This window comes from Rousettus aegyptiacus, unplaced genomic scaffold, assembly GCF_014176215.1.
Source record: "Rousettus aegyptiacus isolate mRouAeg1 unplaced genomic scaffold, mRouAeg1.p scaffold_m13_p_10, whole genome shotgun sequence".
NCBI classification, from domain to species: Eukaryota; Metazoa; Chordata; class Mammalia; order Chiroptera; family Pteropodidae; genus Rousettus; species Rousettus aegyptiacus.
In genome coordinates, this window is record NW_023416285.1 from 75,980,355 (window position 1) to 76,000,783 (window position 20,429).

The 20,429-nt window shown below is 39.9% G+C and overlaps 1 protein-coding gene across 5 annotated transcripts in view; it reads right to left on the bottom strand.

Moving 5' to 3' along the window:
• Nucleotides 1–20,429, bottom strand: part of CCNY (cyclin Y) — a 195,861-nt gene that overhangs the window by 57,512 nt on the left and 117,920 nt on the right. For all 5 annotated transcript variants that reach the window (XM_036228040.1, XM_036228042.1, XM_016159626.2 and 2 more), the window contains one exon: nt 7,856–7,930. In XM_036228040.1, coding sequence (XP_036083933.1) covers nt 7,856–7,930 — 75 coding nt within the window. The remainder of the gene's footprint in view (nt 1–7,855; nt 7,931–20,429) is intronic.

Below are 20,429 nucleotides of genomic sequence, written 5' to 3' on the forward strand. Positions count from 1 at the left end.
GGCATGACATTGTGGGCAGGGGCTGCTAAGTCAGCTGCAGGGCAACAAAGCAGAGGGACCAGAGCAGCTCAGACAGAACTGGGGACACACAGTGAAGAGGAGAGGATTGGCAGGGAAGGCAGAAAGGGCTGCAGGGGAATGCTGCATGAGCCAGCTGCCTTTCCCCTGTAGGTGAGTATGAACTGATGGAAGACAGTGTGAGTAGGAGGGGCTGAGTGAATCTACATTTTAGATTGCTCTTTCTGGCAGCCGTGTGAAGGAAAAGTAAAGAGAGAGAAAGAGAGAGAGAGAGAGAGAGAGAGAGAGAGAGAGAGAGAGAGAGAGAGAGAGAGAGAGAGAGATGGAGATGGAAGTGGGGAGGCTGGGAAATGGCTGTAGTCATAGTCCAAGGAGGGAGATGTGCTGTTAGTCATGGTGCTGAGGGAAGGAGGAATACAAGGAAGAGATACCCAGGGGTATCTCGGGAACAGATGGGAAGACACTGATCACAGGACTGCTGGGTTGCTAACTGGGGACTTAGACCAACAGAGGGATTTTCCTTAAAAAAAAAAAAAAATAGGTGATGGGGAGAGGAGGCAGGTGAGAGAGGAAAGATGATGGCTTCTAACTTGGACATGACAATGCTCAGAGGTCTGTAGGACTGCCAGATGGGGCATCTATGGGACACTTGGAAATATGCATGAAGAACACATACTCATAGTGCGAAAATGGGGATGGTGTCCCCTTGTCTGAGGTCCTGGGAAAGGATGGCTCAGGGGAGTCCAAGGTGTTAACACTGAGAAACCCAAGTACTTTATTCACAGGCAAAAGAAGAGTAGACACTGAGCACTTACTGTGTGCCCAAGACATCATCATATTGCCTCAGGCCAACAATCTTATGAGGTGACAAGAATGATTACTGTCAACATACAGGAAATTATAACACAGGAGATTACCTGACTATAAGCTAACTAAGGACAGGCAAGAGCCTAAGGTCAGTCCTGGAGCCCTGGTTGCCAAACTGGAGACAAAGGATGATCTTTTGCAGGCCGGAGCTGGCCACAGGCTTAGAGATGGTCACAGTCAGTCTAGCACTTATGCACTACTCTCCACTTCTGATTATTTCTTGAGCATCTACTCCCCCAGACTAGCGGGGGGGGGGGGGGTGCAATAAGGTAAGGCAATAGTAGTTTCTGTAATTCTAACCCTGAAATGATCTGGTCAAAAAATAAGTCAGGGCTAGACTAGAGCAGCTTGTCTTGAAACCAGATGTTCAAAGTCTGGAAAATGATGAGGCATGAGCAGGGGTTCCCTCTTCACCTCCTCTTTCACAAGGACTCTTCTCCTGTTCCACAGAAAAAGGCATTCCAACCCACACTGGACATGCACCCATCTCACATGAAAGAACTCTCCCAGGGCACCTGACAGAGGGACAAGCAGACACAGGAGTGAGGCAGCCGCCTTTACTCCAGGTTCCGTAACCTGCAGCACAGCCTGGAATCTGCCCTGCCTTGTAGACATTTCTACTACGGGCTTTGGGAGGACTCCTGGCTCTGTACCTGCAGGGGTCACACAGTAGTGATGATTTCCATCAGGACTATGCCCCTTCAGTCGTTAGAGTCCCATCAAAGACACAGGCTCCAAGGGAGAGAGGCCCAAGGGAACAGAGCACAGACCGAGCTGGAAGACATAGTAGGCTGGTGGCCAGGCATGTACCACATGACAACCATCTGGCCTGTATCAGGATTAGAAGAGCAATAGTGATCACGGGCATGTGTATTAACATGTTACATGAATAGAAAAAAAAATGAAATCAGACCTTTTTGACAGAAAATACATCAAATATGCCTGGTTTGACCATGATCCCTAGCTTTGCCAACAAGGCCAGATGAAGGATATGTAACATTTTGATAAAAACATTTAAATCAAAAGAAAAGCTAAAAACATTAGTTCAGAGGAAAAGCACAGGTGGAGATCATTCATTCAACATAAACTCGTCTATGAATTAGTCACTGTACATGGATGGCATACAGATATAAAGGTACAAGTAAGACATGCAATAAATCATAACAACACGATGAAGTTCACAGCTCCTACAGAGGGATATGCTGGCTGCAACGGGGTCAAAGAAATCAGAGATGGTGTTCTGAAATGAATAAGAGTCATTTTTCAATGGCTCCTGAGTATGTAGGTTAAAGTAGGTGCCACCAAATGAAAAGAGTAGCAGATATAAATTATTTGTATGTCTGGCAAAGCCCCTTTGGTGTACTTCCTAGAATGTGCAAAAGTGAGAAGCTACTATAACTAGGTGAGAAACTCTTGCAAATCGAGTGGATTCCAATTCCTTACTGTCAACAAAATTGAAGAACAATATTGAACTGTAGCTGGTTATTAGGAATTATTTGAGATGACAAATCCCTTGGAGATTTTATGATGTATAAATAAATTAGACGGAGTAGAAAGAATTTAGGGTATGTATTACTGTACCAAAATTCCTTCTATTCCCTTCTATTTATACATATGAACAAAGTTCCTCAGCACATACATCTATAAGAACAAAAAATTTGATGATGACCAGCACCTCATTCCAGTAATATGTAATAATATTCATCTATAGAAGCATCTCAGTAAGAAGTACTTTTCTAAAAATTATTTTATTTTTCTATTTATTATTCATTCAAATTTTAATGTTTGTATTGTTTTGATCGAATGAGGGCTGATGATAATAATAATGATACCTCAATCGAAAACTTATTTTTAATATTTATTAACATAATTATGAAGAATAAAAATTTAAATTTAGATCCACAATTTCATAAAAAAGAAGTATGATGGTGTGATAAATGCCTTCTAGAAATCAAAATATATTATATTTGGATAAAATGCTATGGAGAAAATGGCATGAGAAAATGGCAAGTTCAAGATGAAAAAGGAATAATATGCAATGTCCAACTGTTAAAGAAGAGTGTGTTCATGCCTTTTTAAATGACTGATAGTGGATTATTGAATCGCTACAGTATTGAGATTTTAACTGAAATGTTTTTTAAAAGAGGGAGAGTTTTATTTCAAAATATCAATGAATACATCAGAAATTACATCCTTTGAAAGGATGAAAATTTTTACAGTCAACATAAAAATGTTTGAATTCATAGTTTTTCGAAATTATTTTCCATGGTGCATAAGCAAAGGAAAGAAAGCATGGTATAAAAGCTTTGAGCTCCTGTGGATTCTTCAGTTTCTAACTGCAAATGTATTCCCTACAGGACTTGATAAGCTATGGGGGAAGCGCACAGAGTGACTGACAGGGAGTGGCGAGGGGCATCCTGGAACAAGCGCACAAGATGGTGATAAAGAACTGGGGAAGTTAAAAAACAGGGATGTGACAACAAGAAAGGTGATCCCAAGCAGGGCACAGGGATGAGCTACTGCTAAATGCCAGATAAAAGGAGTACAAAAAGATTGGTTCTCTCATGATGTACAAGTTCAAAGCTGCCCAGGAACAAAAACATGACCCCAAACAAAGGAAGGCTATAAAACATCTTTTCAATTTCAGTATTTCTGAAAGAATGTGCAAAAACAAACAAACAAACCATGTCTCATATTTTTTATTTTTGAATTTTAATGTTTCTTTTTTGGCTTTAAGTCATTCAAGGGATAGTGGTTTTTATTCCTTCAATTATTTCAAGAAACTCTTGAGACACAGAATTTTAAAGATGAACCTCTAAAAACCATATTAATTAAAATTAAAAAGATGTAGTTTGGCTGCTCTCTCCTGGTACTTAATGGGAGCCTCTCATATCTTTGAAAACAGTGAATTAAAACAGTAAAAAAAAGGAAAATATATTTGGAACAGCAATTCTTCCCCACATGCAAAAATGACAGCATGAACAGCCAAGGTAGGCCAAGTGAACCAATTTTTCTCTTACCTGGCAACTCCACACACCCCTCCCCCCCCGCACCCCATGAGGAACCCTTGGTTCTTTGCTGAATGGCTCTCATACAAAGAAATTCTACAATTACATCCCATTTGTGTAAAAACATGACTGACAGCAGTCACTCTGGATTTGGACAGGACATCCCTAACTTCAGCCAGCTGGGGAAGGTCTAATTAGGCAAATACTCCATTATCATTCTCCTACGTTTCCAGTCTCCTTTTGAACACTGAGAAAAGGTTTCAAGGCCAGCCTAAATCACTTTGATATCAGAGGGAAAGGAATTTAACAGTTAAGAAACTCCTAGTGACTTAATGCAGGTATCATCTAAATCAGAACAACAAACAGTTGGCAGGTGTGAAGCATAGCAGACGGAGCTTGTTTGTGAAACCACTGAGTGCTGGGGAAGAAAGAGGATGAGAGGTCTGCAGAGCAGAGCTATGAAGGTAAGAGTATATGGCTGTGGTCTCAGGCAGCAGCTGCCCTGATGCAGCTGTCATCACCCCAACAGTAGCCTCCTACCCACAAACCTACTCTAAACTGCTGAAGGACCACATCAACCTGAAGAGAGATGACCAGTTTCATAAGAAAGGGACCTCAAAGGAGTTGTGTGCCTTACAACTGCAGATTACAACATTTCTCACAATTAGAAATAAAATGGAGGTGGGACCCACAATTTAGAAATGCTCTGGTATTCTTAGAAGAGGTGAGGGGTCTTCTAATAGAAATATAAGTTTATGCCTTTCCTCTAGGAGATGGTTGCTGACACAGACAAGGAAATAGTTTTAAATACCACAATATGGTTCAGACTATGAAGAGAAAAGCACTCACAAGCTACTATGGGAGCTCACCAAAGGCCTACTTAACCTAGCCTAAGGGGTCAAGAATACATTTGAGGAAGAAGTGATAACAGGAATGAACCTTGAAGATGCAAGAAATGAGATGTATGAAGACAGAAGGGGAACCTGGGTGACTGCAGAAGAACATGAGAGCAAGCAGCAGGCCGGGGAAATGCACATGATGAGATCACCAAGGGTCCTGTATATCACGCTAAGACATCTGGAATTGAATTCTAAAGCAACTGGGAGCCATTAAAAATGTTTAAGCAAGCAAGTGACATAATCAGCTCTAATCTGCAGAAAGTTTTCTTCACCTAGCAGCAGCACAGACATAGGAATGGAAAGGGATATGGTCAAAAGGAAGTCCAGAGACTGCTGTGGTAACCCAAGTGAGAAATTATGAGTCTGAACTAAAGTGGCAGCAATGGGACTAGGGAAGAACAGTCAGATTGAAGGGATTATTAAGAAGTAAAAATTAATATACCGTTAATCACCTGGATGCAATGGTGTGCTGCCTTTAAAAGAAAGAAAGAAAGAAAGAAAGAAAGAAAGAAAGAAAGAAAGAAAGAAAGAAAGAAAGAAAGAAAAAAAGAAAGAAAGAAAGAATTCCCTGACTTGTAGTATTTGTCAATTTTTATGGTGTCAAAGCTCCCATGATGGCTATTTCAAACTCCCAATGTAAGTCACTGAATTTGGAGACTGGAAGAAATGTGCACAATCAGCTCCCACAACCCAGTGTGAATCAGCTCCAGCACCATTGCCAAATGTGAAAACTGAGAAGAGGGAAGAGTTCAGGAAAATTCTAGGCCATCCCTGGATTGGGGACCTGGTCAAGGTGGGAAATGCAGGAGGTTAACTATAGTTCTTAAGTTCTGTTTGGGATACAGTGAGTAAGAAAAACTTACAAAGAACTTTCATTGTAGAGATGTCTAGTAGGCAACTGGATCTATGGGTTCTGAACACTGCAGAGAAAACTCTGGCTACACTACAGATGGCATGGAAACTGGGAGAAACTGTGCAGACCCAAAAGATAAGAGAGTAAAGCAGAGAACCCTAGAAAATACTAACATTAAAGGGATGAATAGAGAAAAGATTGAGTAAGATATCTGAGAAGGACCTTAAATAAAAGAGTATCTCAGGACAAATTTCCCAAACAGCCAATTCTCTGACAATCAGTTCACCAAAGAATTAACTCGGTAAAGTTACTGAATTTGCCTACTTTTAAAACCTATTTCTTTTAATTATTTCTAAAGATGAGATGGGCTTATTTTCAACAAATTGGCCTGGCTGAAGACAGGAAGCCAAAAGAGAAGGAATAATCAATGGCACCAAGCAACACATAAGAGGTCAAGAGCTAAGAGAGGACAAAGGTTCCCAGGCAACTCTACCACAGTCTCCATAGAAAAGTGGTGTTGGAAGATTTCAGTGCAATAGTGAATGGAAAGAGAAGTAGAGAAGGTACAGGAGCTTCTGTTCAACAGAGGAGAGAAGAGAACAACACCTCAGGGAGAAGATGATGGTTATTTTTTTCTTTTCTTGTGTTTAACCTGTGAGACTTAAGTAGGTTTACATATTGAATGGAAAGCTCCAGCATTTAAAAAGAAACAAGCAACAAGCAGAAGGGTCAGAGTAACCGATACCCTAATATTCCAGTAAAGGAAGTGGGAATGAGGTTTGGAGTAGAGGTGAAGGGGAAGATGTATACTTCCTTCCCCCTTTCTAGAGCAATCTTTGTCAGGTCGGGCAATCCCTGAGTTTCTTTTTACCATGACAATCAAGGTATGTGTCATCTACTTAGAGACTCTAATGCAATTCCATGTGAATCTCATTAGAAAATTTTCAGAATGTTGGTTAAATTTACTGGAACCAAGAACCAAACCTGGAAATATGCTAACCTTGTAACTTGTTTTCATAGCCCTATCATTAAGTGCAAAAAATGTTTTTCTCATTTTTCATTGTCCTAAACCCTTATCCTCACTGTCACTTTCCTTCTTTTGCAATATCCTACACCTCCCAACGGTTTCTCACTTCACCAGGCCAAGAAGAACATGTTTTGTTTTTACTCAATACATTTAAAACATACTTTACAAGTATTTAAAGCCTACAATGATTTGTTCTTACACTTGAAACACTGATTTTGTATAAATGCACCAAATTCTCACAATTCAAGTCAGTGGCCTACTTAAAGATCACCAATATTATATCTGTATTATACCATGTCAAAATTGTTACCTAACCATTATTGAGGAGCTATCAGTTCTTATTATAAACTTACTTTCTTAATATGCTGAATTATGTTCTAGTCGACTGAGGCTCTTCCCTAAATTAGAGCTTAGCAATTTGCCAAAGGAGTCAGGAATAAAATCATATAGGACTCTAGCATGGTAATACAACATCCTGGTCACTATATCATCATTTAACACATTTCTCCTGCTATTTTTTTCTCAGGAATCCAACTGAGAAGGTTCACATTCACTGTACTGTATAAGTTTTATCTCTCCTTTGTAGTCAAAGGCCAGGGAACAGTGAAATAAGCCAGGTCCTGAAAAGAGAGAAAAAAACCCAGGAGAAATGCCACACACTCCTGGGACAAAACACAAAAATTGCAGAATAAACTGGTTAGTCAAAGCTTGACAAAAGGAAAGGTCTACTGCAGTGTACAGGTTCAATTCTGCTCTCAAATGATACAACAGAGATAATGATGCTTTTATTTAAGGATTATATTTGCTTTTTTTACATACTGTTTAAAAAAACAAATACTTCTGGTCTTTAGAAAATTTTTATAAATATCAATTCTCAAAGGAAACTTTCTGATTCTCAGGCTAGAAACTATTGCTACGTAATGGGCATAGCTGTGTGGCAAAATGAGGATAATTGCTTCAAACAGGAAATTCTAAAAACAACAACACAAAAGAAAAACCCAGAGAACCACCATTAAACAATATATTTGGAGGTTATTAAAGGGGATTCTAATTTTACCTTAAGAAACATATCTAGTGGAAAATCAAGATTTAGGCTAGTTACCAACATGGGCATTCTCTTCTTCTTCGTCGTCGTCATCTTTTTTTTTTTTTTTTTTTTAAGGGAAACAAATCAGTAACCTACCGTCCGTCTGAGATTTACTGAGGAATATTGTGCTGGCCCGAGGATGGTCTGAAGGATTGAATTCCATGTTCAAATCTTTAAAGAAAAAAAAAGAAAATACATGAATCTGATAACTGAGCAGAGTCAAAATTCATTTTCAATTTTTTCAACCTTAAATTGCTAATATATTCAAAGAGTCTTGGGGGGGGGCGGGGGGAGGAAGCCTACAGTTATTGTGTTAATAGATTCTAGGCTCAACTGGGAACACTGATATTCAGAAATCTGAGAAAATCATACATCAAAATTAGATGCTTGGCTGGAGATCTATCAGCCTAAAACTACATTTTCTTTTTAAAAGTCTGCTCTGCACCCAGCATACTACAAACTAGCAGAACTAAGTTATAACACACAATTAAGGAGAGTTCTATGCTATAACTGATTCATCTAAACTCTAGTTTAGTGATAGTTCCTTTTTAAAGGTAAGGAAAAATAATATAGCTCAGCTTTAAGCAGAATCAGCATCCACACACTCTGCTTCATTGTTATTTTTTGAAAAAGCAAACCTTACCCTTTAGAGCAAGGGCCGCCAATTGGCTATCTGTGGGCATAATCTGGGCTGTGGATGTACTTTGTTTGATCCATACGTTTTCTTTTTAAATTTATCTATTTGAGGCAACATATAATAACTTTTATGCATCATATATATGCCAACAGGGGAAAAAAAATCCATACTTCCAGCTTCTTGTGAGAAATCAGATCATTTGGCAACACTATGCCTCCATTCCAATTGGCCACAATCCACTGGAGCACTGCCAGACCCTTCAGGTGGGACCTAAGGCTCCGGTCCCCAGTGTCAACCCTATCACTTTGCTGACAGTCATCAGGTGCTGCTCCTCCCTTTTGAACATTCCTACCTCCATGGGCATCTGCTTTTGTAATCCCTGCCTTAGAACAATCTCCAAGGGCTAGAGGCTTGTCAGTAAAATATATAAACAATTAAGAATCCCATAATAGATGTTTTCCAGTTAAAAATTGATTCATAGGGAATGAGAGACTGGGTAAGAAAAACAAAAGAATTAAGTTAGGGAGGATTTAGGTCAAGATGGCAGACTAGGTAGACATTATGCTTGTATCATCATCTAACGACCACATCAAAATTACAACTAAACTACAGAACAACCAATATTGAAAATCTCATAAAGTCTGGCTGAACAGAAGTCCTACAAATAGATATATAGGAGTAGCCACCTTGAGACTGGTAGGAGGGGTGGGAGACATGCAATGGGCTGGTCTCACATGTGGTAGTTAAAAATCAGGAGGAATATCCTGTCTGAGGAGGTTTCCCAGAGGAACAAGGTGTCCCAGCCCTACAATGGACTCCTCGACCCAGGTTCTAGTGCTGGGAAGAGAAGGTCCCACAAAATCTGGATGTGAAAATCAGTGGAGATTGTGGCTGAATGAGATAGGAAGACTGCAGGAGTTCCCAGTGTGCCTCTGAAAGGGCCGCAGCATGGATTTACCCACTGACAAACTCACTCTGAGCTCCAGCACTGGGGGCAGCAGCTCAAAAAGTGCCAGGGATGTTTGGGGAGGAACTGAATTGTCGGTTTCAGGGCAAGGGCTGGAGGGACAGCTTTCTGCCAGACAGAAGCGAAAGCTACTGTTCTTTAGTTGAGCCCTCTATCCCCCTAGTTTGCAGACTCAGGAAGCCCCCATCTGAATCTCCATCAACCTAATACTAGTCACCCCACCCTAATGTTTCCCTGAAACCCCACCCCTCCTAACTTGCAGGTCCACTCAAATTGCCTCTATTGGCTTTTCCATACAAACAGCCTGTCTTGGTACATGCTGTGGGCCAATGTTCACAAAACCTAAACAACCAGCAACTGGCCTCAGCATGCCCTGTACCTCTTGCTGAGCAACCTTGAGCCTGGCATTAGTGGTATCTGGCCTTGGTTCGTGGCTTGACCTCTCAAGGCACCTCTCTAAGCCCACTGTGGGTGGTGACCATCTGTGGACTGGTTGGTAGCTCATAAGAAGTGGCCCTGGGCAGGACACCAGCTGTGGCTGAACTTGGCCTACAGAAGGACACCTCCTCCTGCATGCCCTGTGGCCAGCTTCAGGCTGCGCAGGAGCAGCACACTGGGGCCACATCCAAGGACAACACACCTAAAGAACAGGCTGGGTAGGCACCACAGCCCTGCTAAAGCGCATCCTGCTCAGTAGGGTGAGACCCTGAATAACAGCTCCTCCACTGTAGTCACCAGCCAGTCCTTATAACCAATCAGCCCGAGGGGCACTCTCTCCCACTGACATGCAAACAGCAACCAAGGATCAACTACAATAGCAGGGCACGCAAATACATAAAAGGGACACATCTAAAGCACCTGACTCAGGTGACCAGAGAGATTGTACCACTGAGCACCAGAAGGATACTAACTACATGAGGCCACTCTACCAAGATCAGGAAACATAGCTGTCCTACTTATTACACAGAAACAAACAAAGGGAGGCAGCCAAAATGGGGAGACAAAGAAATATGTCCTGAATGTAAGAACAGGAAAAAGCTCCAGAAAAAGAATGAAACAAAATGGAGACAATCAAAATACTGATTATAATGACGCTCAGTGAAATTAGGAGAAGAGCAGATGAACTCAGAACTTTAACAAAGAAACAGAAAACACAAAAATGGAAATAGAAAACATAAAAAAGAACCAGTTAGAAATAAAGAATACAATAACTGAAATGAAGAATACAGTAGAAGGACTCAACAGCAGATTGGATGAAGCAGAGGATCAAATCAGCAATTTAGAAGATAAGGTAGCAGTAAACATCCAATCAGAACAGCAACAAGAAAAATGAATCCAAAAAAATGATGGTTTAAGGGGCCTTTGGGACAACATCAAGCACACCAACATTCGCGTCATAGGGACACCAGGAGAAGAAAGCGAGCAAGGGATTGAAAACTTATTTCAAAAAATAATGACAGCAAACTTCTCTAACCTGGCAAAGGAGAGAGACATATAAGCCCAAGAAGTCCAGATCCCACAAGATGAACTCAAAAAGGCCCACACCAAGACACATCATAATTACAATGTCAAAGGTTAAAGACATTCTTAAAAGCAGCAAGAGAAAAACTAGTTACCTACAAGAGAGCTCCCAGAAGACTGTCAGCTGATTTCTCAATAGAAACTTTGTATGCCAGAAGAGATTCACACAAAATATTCAAAGTGATGAAAAACAAGGACCTATAACTAAGATTACCTAGCAATGCTATAATTTGGAATCAAAGGACAGATAAAGAGCTTCCCAGAGAAGAAAAAGCTAAAGGAGTTAATCACCACCAAGCCGGTATTACAAGAAATGTTGGAGGGACTTTTTTAAGAAGAAAAGTCGAAAATATGAATAATAAAGTGGCAATAATTACACAGCAACAATTACTTTGTAAATGAATTAGGTGTTCCAATAAAAACAAAGCATGGCTAAAAGGATAAGAAAACAAGACCCTTACATATGCTGCCTGCCTACAAGAGATTCACTTCAGATCAAAAGATGCACACAGACTGAAAGTAAAGGGATGGAAAAAGATATTTCATAAAAATGGAAACAAAAAGAAAAAAAGCTGGGGTACCAATAATTATAACAAAGTCAACTTTAAAACAAAGGCTCTAACAAAAGACAGAGAAAAAACCCAGTTATCCCACTTTTGGGTATTTATCCAAAGAAACCCAAAACACTACTTTAAAGGGACATAAGAACATATATTTGCAGCAGGATTATTTACAATAGTCAAGATATGGAGACTTCCTGGGTATCCATCAATGGGTGAATGGATGAAGAAGAGGTGGTACATATGTGTAATGGAATATTACTCAGCTATAAAAAAGGAATGAAATCTTGCCGTCTATAACAACATGGCTGGACTTAAGAGGGTATTGTGCTGAGTGGAGTAAGACAGAGAAAGACAAATGTCAAATGATCTCATTTATATGTGGAATCTAAAGAACAAAATAAACAAAACAGAAACAAACTCATAGATACAGAGAACATTTTGATGGTTGCCAGATGGGAGGCAGGATGGGTGAAAAAGGTGAAGGGCTTAAAGAGTATAAATTAGTAGTTTAAAAATACTTATGGGGGTATAAAAGCATAGCATAGGGAATATAGTCAATAATGTTGTAATAATTGTGTATGATGTCAGATGGATACTTGATTTATCAGGATGATCACTTCATAAGATATATAAATGTCTAATCACTATGGTGTATACCTGAAACTAACATAATATTGTATGACAACTGAAATTGAAAAACAAAAAAAAAATAATTTAAAAAGACAAAAAAGAATTAAGTTAGGGAAGGGAAGAGAGAACACTAAAATTAAAAACTCAGAATGTTCTTCAAATCAGCTTCTAGCTTCAAAATGAAAACTATTTTGAGTTCAATTATTTCAATAAATTTGCAAAGAAACTCAATTGGCACCCATAAAAACAGACAGTATCTAACCTTAGCCTTAATAGGTAATCAAAGATAAAAGGAAAAAAAAAAGACAAGTATGGCCATACATATATATACCAAAGGCAACACTTAATCACTTATCCAGAGACTTATTCAACAAGCCTTTCAAGGGAGGCAATTTTTCCTACATCAGCCAATGGCTTACTGGACTATATAGCTTCCTGACCTCTCACTGGGTCCTTCATTAAAGAAATGCCTATTGAATCTTAAATGCTATTTCAATTATCTGGCCCTCCTTCTACCACAAATACTAAAACTATATGGAGTACAGTATAGTCTCACAGTTAAAAGGCACTGGTGTTTTGATGGAAGGAGAAAAATAAGCAAGAGAGACAATTTTTCAAACTTGCCACAATTTGAACTAGAAAAGGTTAGGCCAGAAATTTTCTGGTGAAAATGAGTCTTTATGAGGGAGTTCCCTGCTCAACTAGGATTTTGTTATAATAAAGGTAAATAAAAAATGTGCTACTAAGTTATTGTTTTGTGGTTTTTTTGAGCATTTATGGAATCCCAACCACGATGGATACTGTTAACATCTAAAAATCCTCTCATCATCCCCACAATTATCAGTGAAAACCAATATGCAAGTAGTATTTCCTGCTGGAGGCAGGGCAATGCCAAGAACTCAGTTCCCTAGCCTTGGACAGTGTCAGCACTCCACTCTTACCTTGCTGCTCTCGTAATATCCAATTTGGACATGTCTACCAGACCAGTTGCTCTTCTGTTTACAGCCAATAGTGGAGCCAAAATAAGATAAGTTTGCCATTTCTTAGGGAATTGAGATCCTGGTACTTTTAAATTCGTGAAAGTCCTGAGGACAATCCCTGACTCCTTGAAGATTAGGATTTGGTGCTATGATGTTCGCAGGCTCTAGAAATTGCTAATGGAGAATTTACAGATTCTGAGGGCTTCCAATAATAGGGCATTTGTTATAGTAAATAATAGTACATCTAGATGGTGGAATGTGATGCCCCTATTGAAATATCATGTGAAAAATATTTTATTCACATTAGGTGAAGAAAGCATCATGACATTGTTTTGGGAGGGAAATATACATAGTCACAGAAAACACACTAAAAGAATATACACTAACATTTGGTTACCTATGAATAATGCAATTGTGTGGTTTCTTTTTTTGTGTGTTTTCTAACACACAATGCAGTTTCCTGCATTGAGCATATTTTTATTAATTTGCTTTTTTTTACTTTTGTAATTTAAAATACTTATTTTTAAAAACCTGCAAAAACTGATTTGAGCCCTTATTATCTTCTAGGCAACTGGACTATTATTTCTCCAGTACATGCTGATGCTTCTAGGAGATGCCCGAGCTCTCTTGGTTGTGGCTGTTGGACCCCCTCCCAGAAGTCAGGGAGACACACACTCAGCCACTAAGATGAGTCTCTCTGCCAGAACTGCCTACTTGCTGTAGGAACTCATGATGAAAAGTTATTGGCACAGAGAAACCTCGGAGTGGAGGTGCCCTCATTCTGCCAGCAGCCACTGTGTCTCTCCTCTGTACACTTTCTGGTCAAAACGGAGCCATGGGAAAAAGGGATGACTGCTTGTTCTAACACGCAGGACCCAAGCAGCAGGAATCATGTTTCCCTGCATCCCTATCAAGTCTGACACGATGGAGATATTTTCATGCTTCCTTTATGACCAAGTCATAATTCTAGGTCTGATCCTAACGCTCCTTGTGTCACAAATGGTTTCCTGTGTGGCTGACAGGCCAGGTATCATCCTTACCCAGTTCAGTGACACAGAGCAAGTCATAAAGAGTTCAGAAGAGCCTTCAAGATCAGGATTTGACATGATACTCACAGATGAAGTGAGTGAGGCCAAGACAGGTGTCTAGCTGGGTGATAAGAGAAGCAGACTGGTACTCTGGTCTCCAAGCTGGAATTCTAGAGTCCAGAGCTTTTCCCACAATCCCTGCTAGGCCAGACCTTAACTCAGATCCCAAAAGCCCTAGAAAAACTGGAGTCTGAAATAAGAGGAAGGCAAAGGAAAATCCAGAGGAAAATCCAGATGCCCCTAAATTGGATTCATAACTTTCTCAAGTTCTTCCTAGAATTTAAATTTTGGGATCTCAATCCTGGATGAGATAACTAGGAAGTTTACACACACACAAAAAAATTCAAGAAAATCTCTTCCCTAGATACAACAGTATGCAATGCTGCTGAGGAAAAGGGAGATTATTGGCTAATTCTGATTTGAAAGCATACCTAAATGTTTATACAGTTTAGGGGGCAACATTCGTGAGCTGCCAGGACATTGGTTAGAAAAAACCATTTAACAACATGCTGGTATGCATTTTCTTCAATCGTAACCCAGATTTATGTTCCATAACTGTAGAGTGCAAAGTAATAAAACTCTTATGCCAGGTGCGAGCTGACATGCTAACTTTAACTTTGACAGATTTCTCTGAGTAACCCTGAATTCAGGGCCACCACAGAACCCAGGTGATCTAGCACTGATTTAAATATCAAATGGCAGGGTACAAAGGTACAAGGAATTACCAGGTATTTCCTACAATTCAAGTTTAAGAGAACAGCCCCAGATCTTGAGTAGAAATATAATAATTACAGCATGTATTTTGGCAAGGAAGCTCAAATTTTCAGGTAACAAAAATATGGAAAAAGGCAGCATTCTTACAAGCAAAATAAGCCTGCCATATCACTCAAATTTACCCCCTGAAGTCAAGCGTGACAAAACTGCTTCCTTAGCCATAAAGGAAAAAAAAACAAACCCCTCACTGCAGTTAGGAAAAATGCCCCTAATGAGTCAGAACACAGATGGAAGAGTACAGTGGTCTCAGTTTGGCTCAGTTATGTTTCTGAAAGGCAAGAATTAAAAGCAAGACATTCATGGGATATTAAGCTTAAAATCAGAGATTACAAACGAAATAAACTTCACCGCTAAAATCAGTTCTAAACAACAGTGTTCTACCTATTTTAAAGCACAATTATTTATTTCATCTGTAAGCTCTAATTTTAAGCTTTAATTGTTCATCTAACCCTCCCCCAATCCACCACCATGTTAAATACTTCTCTCCTCTCCTCCAGGCCTCTCTTGGAAATCCCCACAGCATCAGAACTCCCTCGGACCCACCTTCCCAGGGCTGACACATTGACTTTTCCCACCAGCCCCCTTCTGAAGTACCTAATGTACTAATTTAGCCAGAAAAAAAGTACAAATTTGTAAGATTTAAAATATTGACTTGGCTGGATGCCATTTAGGTATCATTTTAGCAGACTACTACCCTTACTGAAAAGAGTGAAGCCCCACTGCAGTATTTCCATCCCTGAGGAGAGACTGGCAGAGATGAGTTGGCTAGTGACACCACATAGGGGCCAACAGCTCTGCAGCGAGGAAGATCAGCACCTGGTCAGCCATTGGGAAGGGCACAGAGAAAGGTGACATGCAGTTCATCCTACTTGAACTTACAATTTAGTCAGCAAGGTCAGATGAAGTACATGCCACCATCAGAGCACAGGACCAGCAAGTGAATAACAAAGAAAAAAATATCTGACCACAATCTATGAGACGGAGGAACAGTGTACTTAAAATCGCTTAAGGCACTGGACTCTTTCCTAGAGTCAAAAATTTATGCTACTTTTCTTTTTTTCTCCTTTTTTTTTTCCTGGCAAGACTAGTCAATTGAATTCAGTTAGGTTGAACAAACATGCACTGAGTTGCTACTATATGCCAGGTATTCTGTTCAGTCCTGTTGATATCAAAAGATTACTCTGGGTTGGTAATCACATTTGTGTCTTTCCTATTATCTATGTGAACTATTTCATGGTCATAAAGAATGCATTCTTGGTATTCAAAAGGCTATAGTCAGTTAACGGTGAGACAAAACATGTATTTAGAGTACTCCCAAATGCATCATGCTATTTTTATTACATATTTTCTAGTCCATATAGAGTCTTAGCTAGAAATTGATGCTTAAAACTTCAGTGTTCCTGATGTGGATTCACCTACCTCTTAAAACAAAAGACAAAATGATCCATAATGACAAGAAGAATGGGCCTCTGAGGCAGGGATATTTTGAGAGAAGAGCAGTTTTAAGAAATGCTATTTTAAAAAAAAAAGAAAGAAAGAAATGTTATGGAATCTTTTGAGATGACCTTTACCTAGTACCAAGAAAGCAGAGTTTGAATCACTGCTTCTTTACAATGATGACTAAGACACACAGTCAAATAAAAATATTAATAGAAGGGTCACTCTAAGAGTCTTCTGGCAGACTTTCAAGTGATAACGGAAAAATAGTCATGCTGCTTTCGTTTTAAGCCATGTTTCACACAGTCCATGTTTCAGCTTCACACAAGGTCTGACAGGATTGCTTTATTCAAAACTGAAAAACACCGAAGAGCATGTGTGCTAGCCAGCGTAATTTAGAATTATTCTCCTATGCTAGGTAAACTAATTTTCTTCTGCCCTTTCACAGACTTCACAGTATCAAACATCCACAACTGCTCATCTTGGCTTTTAAACTTGTGCTAGTGTCATAAAGAATCTATGCAATAAAATAACGCCTAGTATAAATGGACGTCATTATGGTCTAGAAAACTAGTAAGAAGGAAAACAAATAAGTTTGGCAATGCCTAAAATGTGCTGGGTGAACAGAATAGCAGACACAAAAGATAATCCTCACAAAACAGAAACTTCCCACCTTCTACTTCCTTGCCCTGCCCTGTTTGGCCCCAGGTACATCAGTTTCTTATTTTTAGAAGAATATTTGACATGGTCAAAATCTCAAACCTTTAATTTCAATTTTTGATAGTCACATTTCTATATCTGGCTATGACCTGCAAGGCAATGAAGAAATAAACAAATAAAGCCTGTTAATTTTAAATCAGATTGGTTTATTCTTATTTGTTAGTTACTATTGTTGTGCTACCTGAAAATCAGTGATTATATCTCCATTAATTAGATCAATGAGATCAAAATCAAGAGCTTGATCCCACTGGTTTGCTCCATGCAGTTGCCACCAGCAAGCCCCACTCCTTGCACAACCACTGTTGCTGTGGAAGCCAACTGCTGGTAATACTCTTTCGGTTCATTCTAAAGCCATCTTTTCTATTCCCACTGATTTCAGGTTTATTCTTTACAATTATGTTAACACACTTGGATTTGGTTGTTTTCTATTTTCACTCTGTACTTTTGGCTGCCTATGCCCCTGAGGATGATACATGTGTATGGCTTTATGAGTGCGTGTCTCTGGGTCCACACATTATCTGTGCCAGGCCTCCTGGTCTGAGTCTGTGCCCGATGTATGTGTGTTTGTGTGCATCTCTCCATGCATATGTCTGACTTATTCATATGGTCAGTGTCTCTATATCCATCAAAATATCTCTCTGACTCTCCATTCTGTCTGTCTTTCCAACCTTTCATTCCCTCTTCTATTTACTCTTCTCCTCTCCCCATATCTGTTTGCTCTTTCCCTCCTCCCTAGACCCTCTCACCAGTCCTTCCACTGTCTTTTTCTAATATTCTATCTTAAGATGAACCAAAGGAGATAGAGAAAGATTCTAATGTTAAGGCAAAAGACAGACTGTTCTGCCACTGTGGCAGACTAGATAACCTAAAAGTTCTCACTATGAGTACATAGAAATGTGAGATAAAATGTAAGACATCCTTTTAAATGCCTCCAAGAGTGTGGCAAGAAAGTAAGGGTAACGACCTTAGGCCCTAACCTAAGAGAGAGAATCAGCAGGACAGGGGCTAGCCAGCAGTGTGATCTGGATCTTGGGTTTCAACCGAGGTGACCATACATCCTGGCTTACACCTATCATCCTGGCATAATTATTAATTCTAACCTCCTTTACTTAAAAGTGTCTTGGAAGTCACTTTATTTTAACATCCTACAGGACAGGAAATAAGCTCTTGAGTGGAAAGAAAGTAGAACTGCTGCTTTTACATACATCTGGAACCCTCAAAGGACAACGATCTCAACAAAAACTGAACTGGAAAAATAAAGTTATGAAAACAGAGCCTTGGCCTGGGAGAGGGAAATGTCTCCTAGTCCCCCAGTAAGTGGTAACCATTGGTCTGTCTGCATCTCTATTGTGGTTTTGGGAGTTCTACACTACTCTATGTATGTGTAGTTCAGGAAATCCCTAGATAAGAAAATTATACCAAATTGGTCATATGCCAGCGATATCCCCAGGTACTGGCAGAAGTAACTGTACAGTCTTCCTTCAGTACCCACAGATTGGTTCCAGGACCCCCGGATACCAAAATCCTCAGATGTTCAAGTTCCTTATATAAAATAACATAGTATTTGCATGTAACTGTGAGGTTAATTCAAACATAGCCCCTCCACATACAAAGAAGACAAAAAAGACAGTTTGGTCAGCACCCTCAAGGAAGACAGTGAATAGAGAGTTCCCCAGGCTGTGCCTGTCCCCAAGACACTTCTCACTGTACCCATGAGCACTATCTGCCCATGGACATTATCTGCCCACTGGTCCTCCCTAACACTAGCTAGGCAGCATATCCTATTTTTATCTGTGGGGGAAAGACCCTTGTTCTCCTGGATGAAGCAACCCCCTCCCCTTTGCTCGCATATAAAACAATGCTTGCTCTTGGCCAGATGCCTTTTCCTATAGCTCTAACCTACCAAGTGCTGAAGCCTCACTGTATTATGAGTAATAAATGGCATGTCTCACTCCTCTGGACCTCCTGGTGGTTTTTTCAGAATATCCAAGGCCCAGGTGCAGGTTCCTGACCTGGAGCTCTTGCCTTACAATAACCTATGCTCATCCTCTCATATACTTGAAATCATCTCTAGATGATTTATAGTAATAATACAATGTAAATGCTATGTTAATCATTGTTATACTGTGTTGTTTAGGGTATAATGACAAAAATAAAAAAGTCTACACATGTTTAGTTCAGATGCCTCTTATCATAGGCCTGACTACGCAGTACTTGTCAGCAACAAAGTAACAATTTTTTTCTAACATTTTCTAACCATAGTGGGTTGAATCCCCAGATGTAGAACCCATGGATACAGGACCCATAGATACAAAGGGCCAACTGCAGACCACCACCAGATTATGCATGCTAAAGACAGGCTCATCATCCAAAAGGGTAAGACAAAGAAGGAAACAATCCATTACAAGCAGAGTCAGGAGATAAACAGCAAGATTAGGCCCTCAAGAACTTGGGATAAGAAAAACAGAATAGAGATCATAAAATAAATATGTGTACAATTTTATGTGCTAATTAAACACATAAAATAATAAAACATATGGTAAAAAATAAAAAAGAGGTTTAGAAAAAAGCTGTGTCTGTATGTGTTCATATGTATGTATACACATGTAAACACATGCATATTCTAGAAATAAAAAAGTCATGACAGAGTTCCAGTCAAGATGGCAAAGTAATAATCATTATGCTAACCTCTCACATCAAAATTAAAACTAAATTACAGAATAGCCACCCTTGAGAAGTACCTGAAGACCAGCTGAACAGAATTCCTATAACTACGGATATAAAGAAAAACCCACTTTGAGACTTGTAGGAAACTTGAAATGGGCTCTGGTTCCACACCCAGGGGTGGCAATTGAGAGTCAGATATCTCGGTCGTGGAGGGCCCGTCCCCCTGAAGAGCTAGGGGCCCTGGCCCAACACCAAGCTCACTAGCCTGGAGCACCAGTGCCGGGAAGAGAAGTACCTACAATAGCTCACTGTGAAAATCTTCAAAGATTCTACCCTGGCCAAACAGAGGGCTGCTGGAAACCCAGACATCCCCTTAAAGGGCCCAAGCACAGACTCGCTCACTTACACTCAATCACCCTAAGCTCCAGAAAAGGGACAGAAGCTTGAAAAACACCAGGAACATATGGAGAGGAACTGAATTATCTAGTTTCAGGGTGAGGGCTGAAGGGGTAAATTTTTCCCAGACAGAAGTGCAAGCAGGCGCCATTATTCCTTTCTTAAGCTCTCCCCCCACACAGACTGCATATGGAAGTACTGGCAGAAGCTGATGTTCTTTTGTTGAACTTTCCAACTACACAGCCGGCAGGTCCAGGTAGGAGCTATATCTGAGTCTCCATCAACCTGGC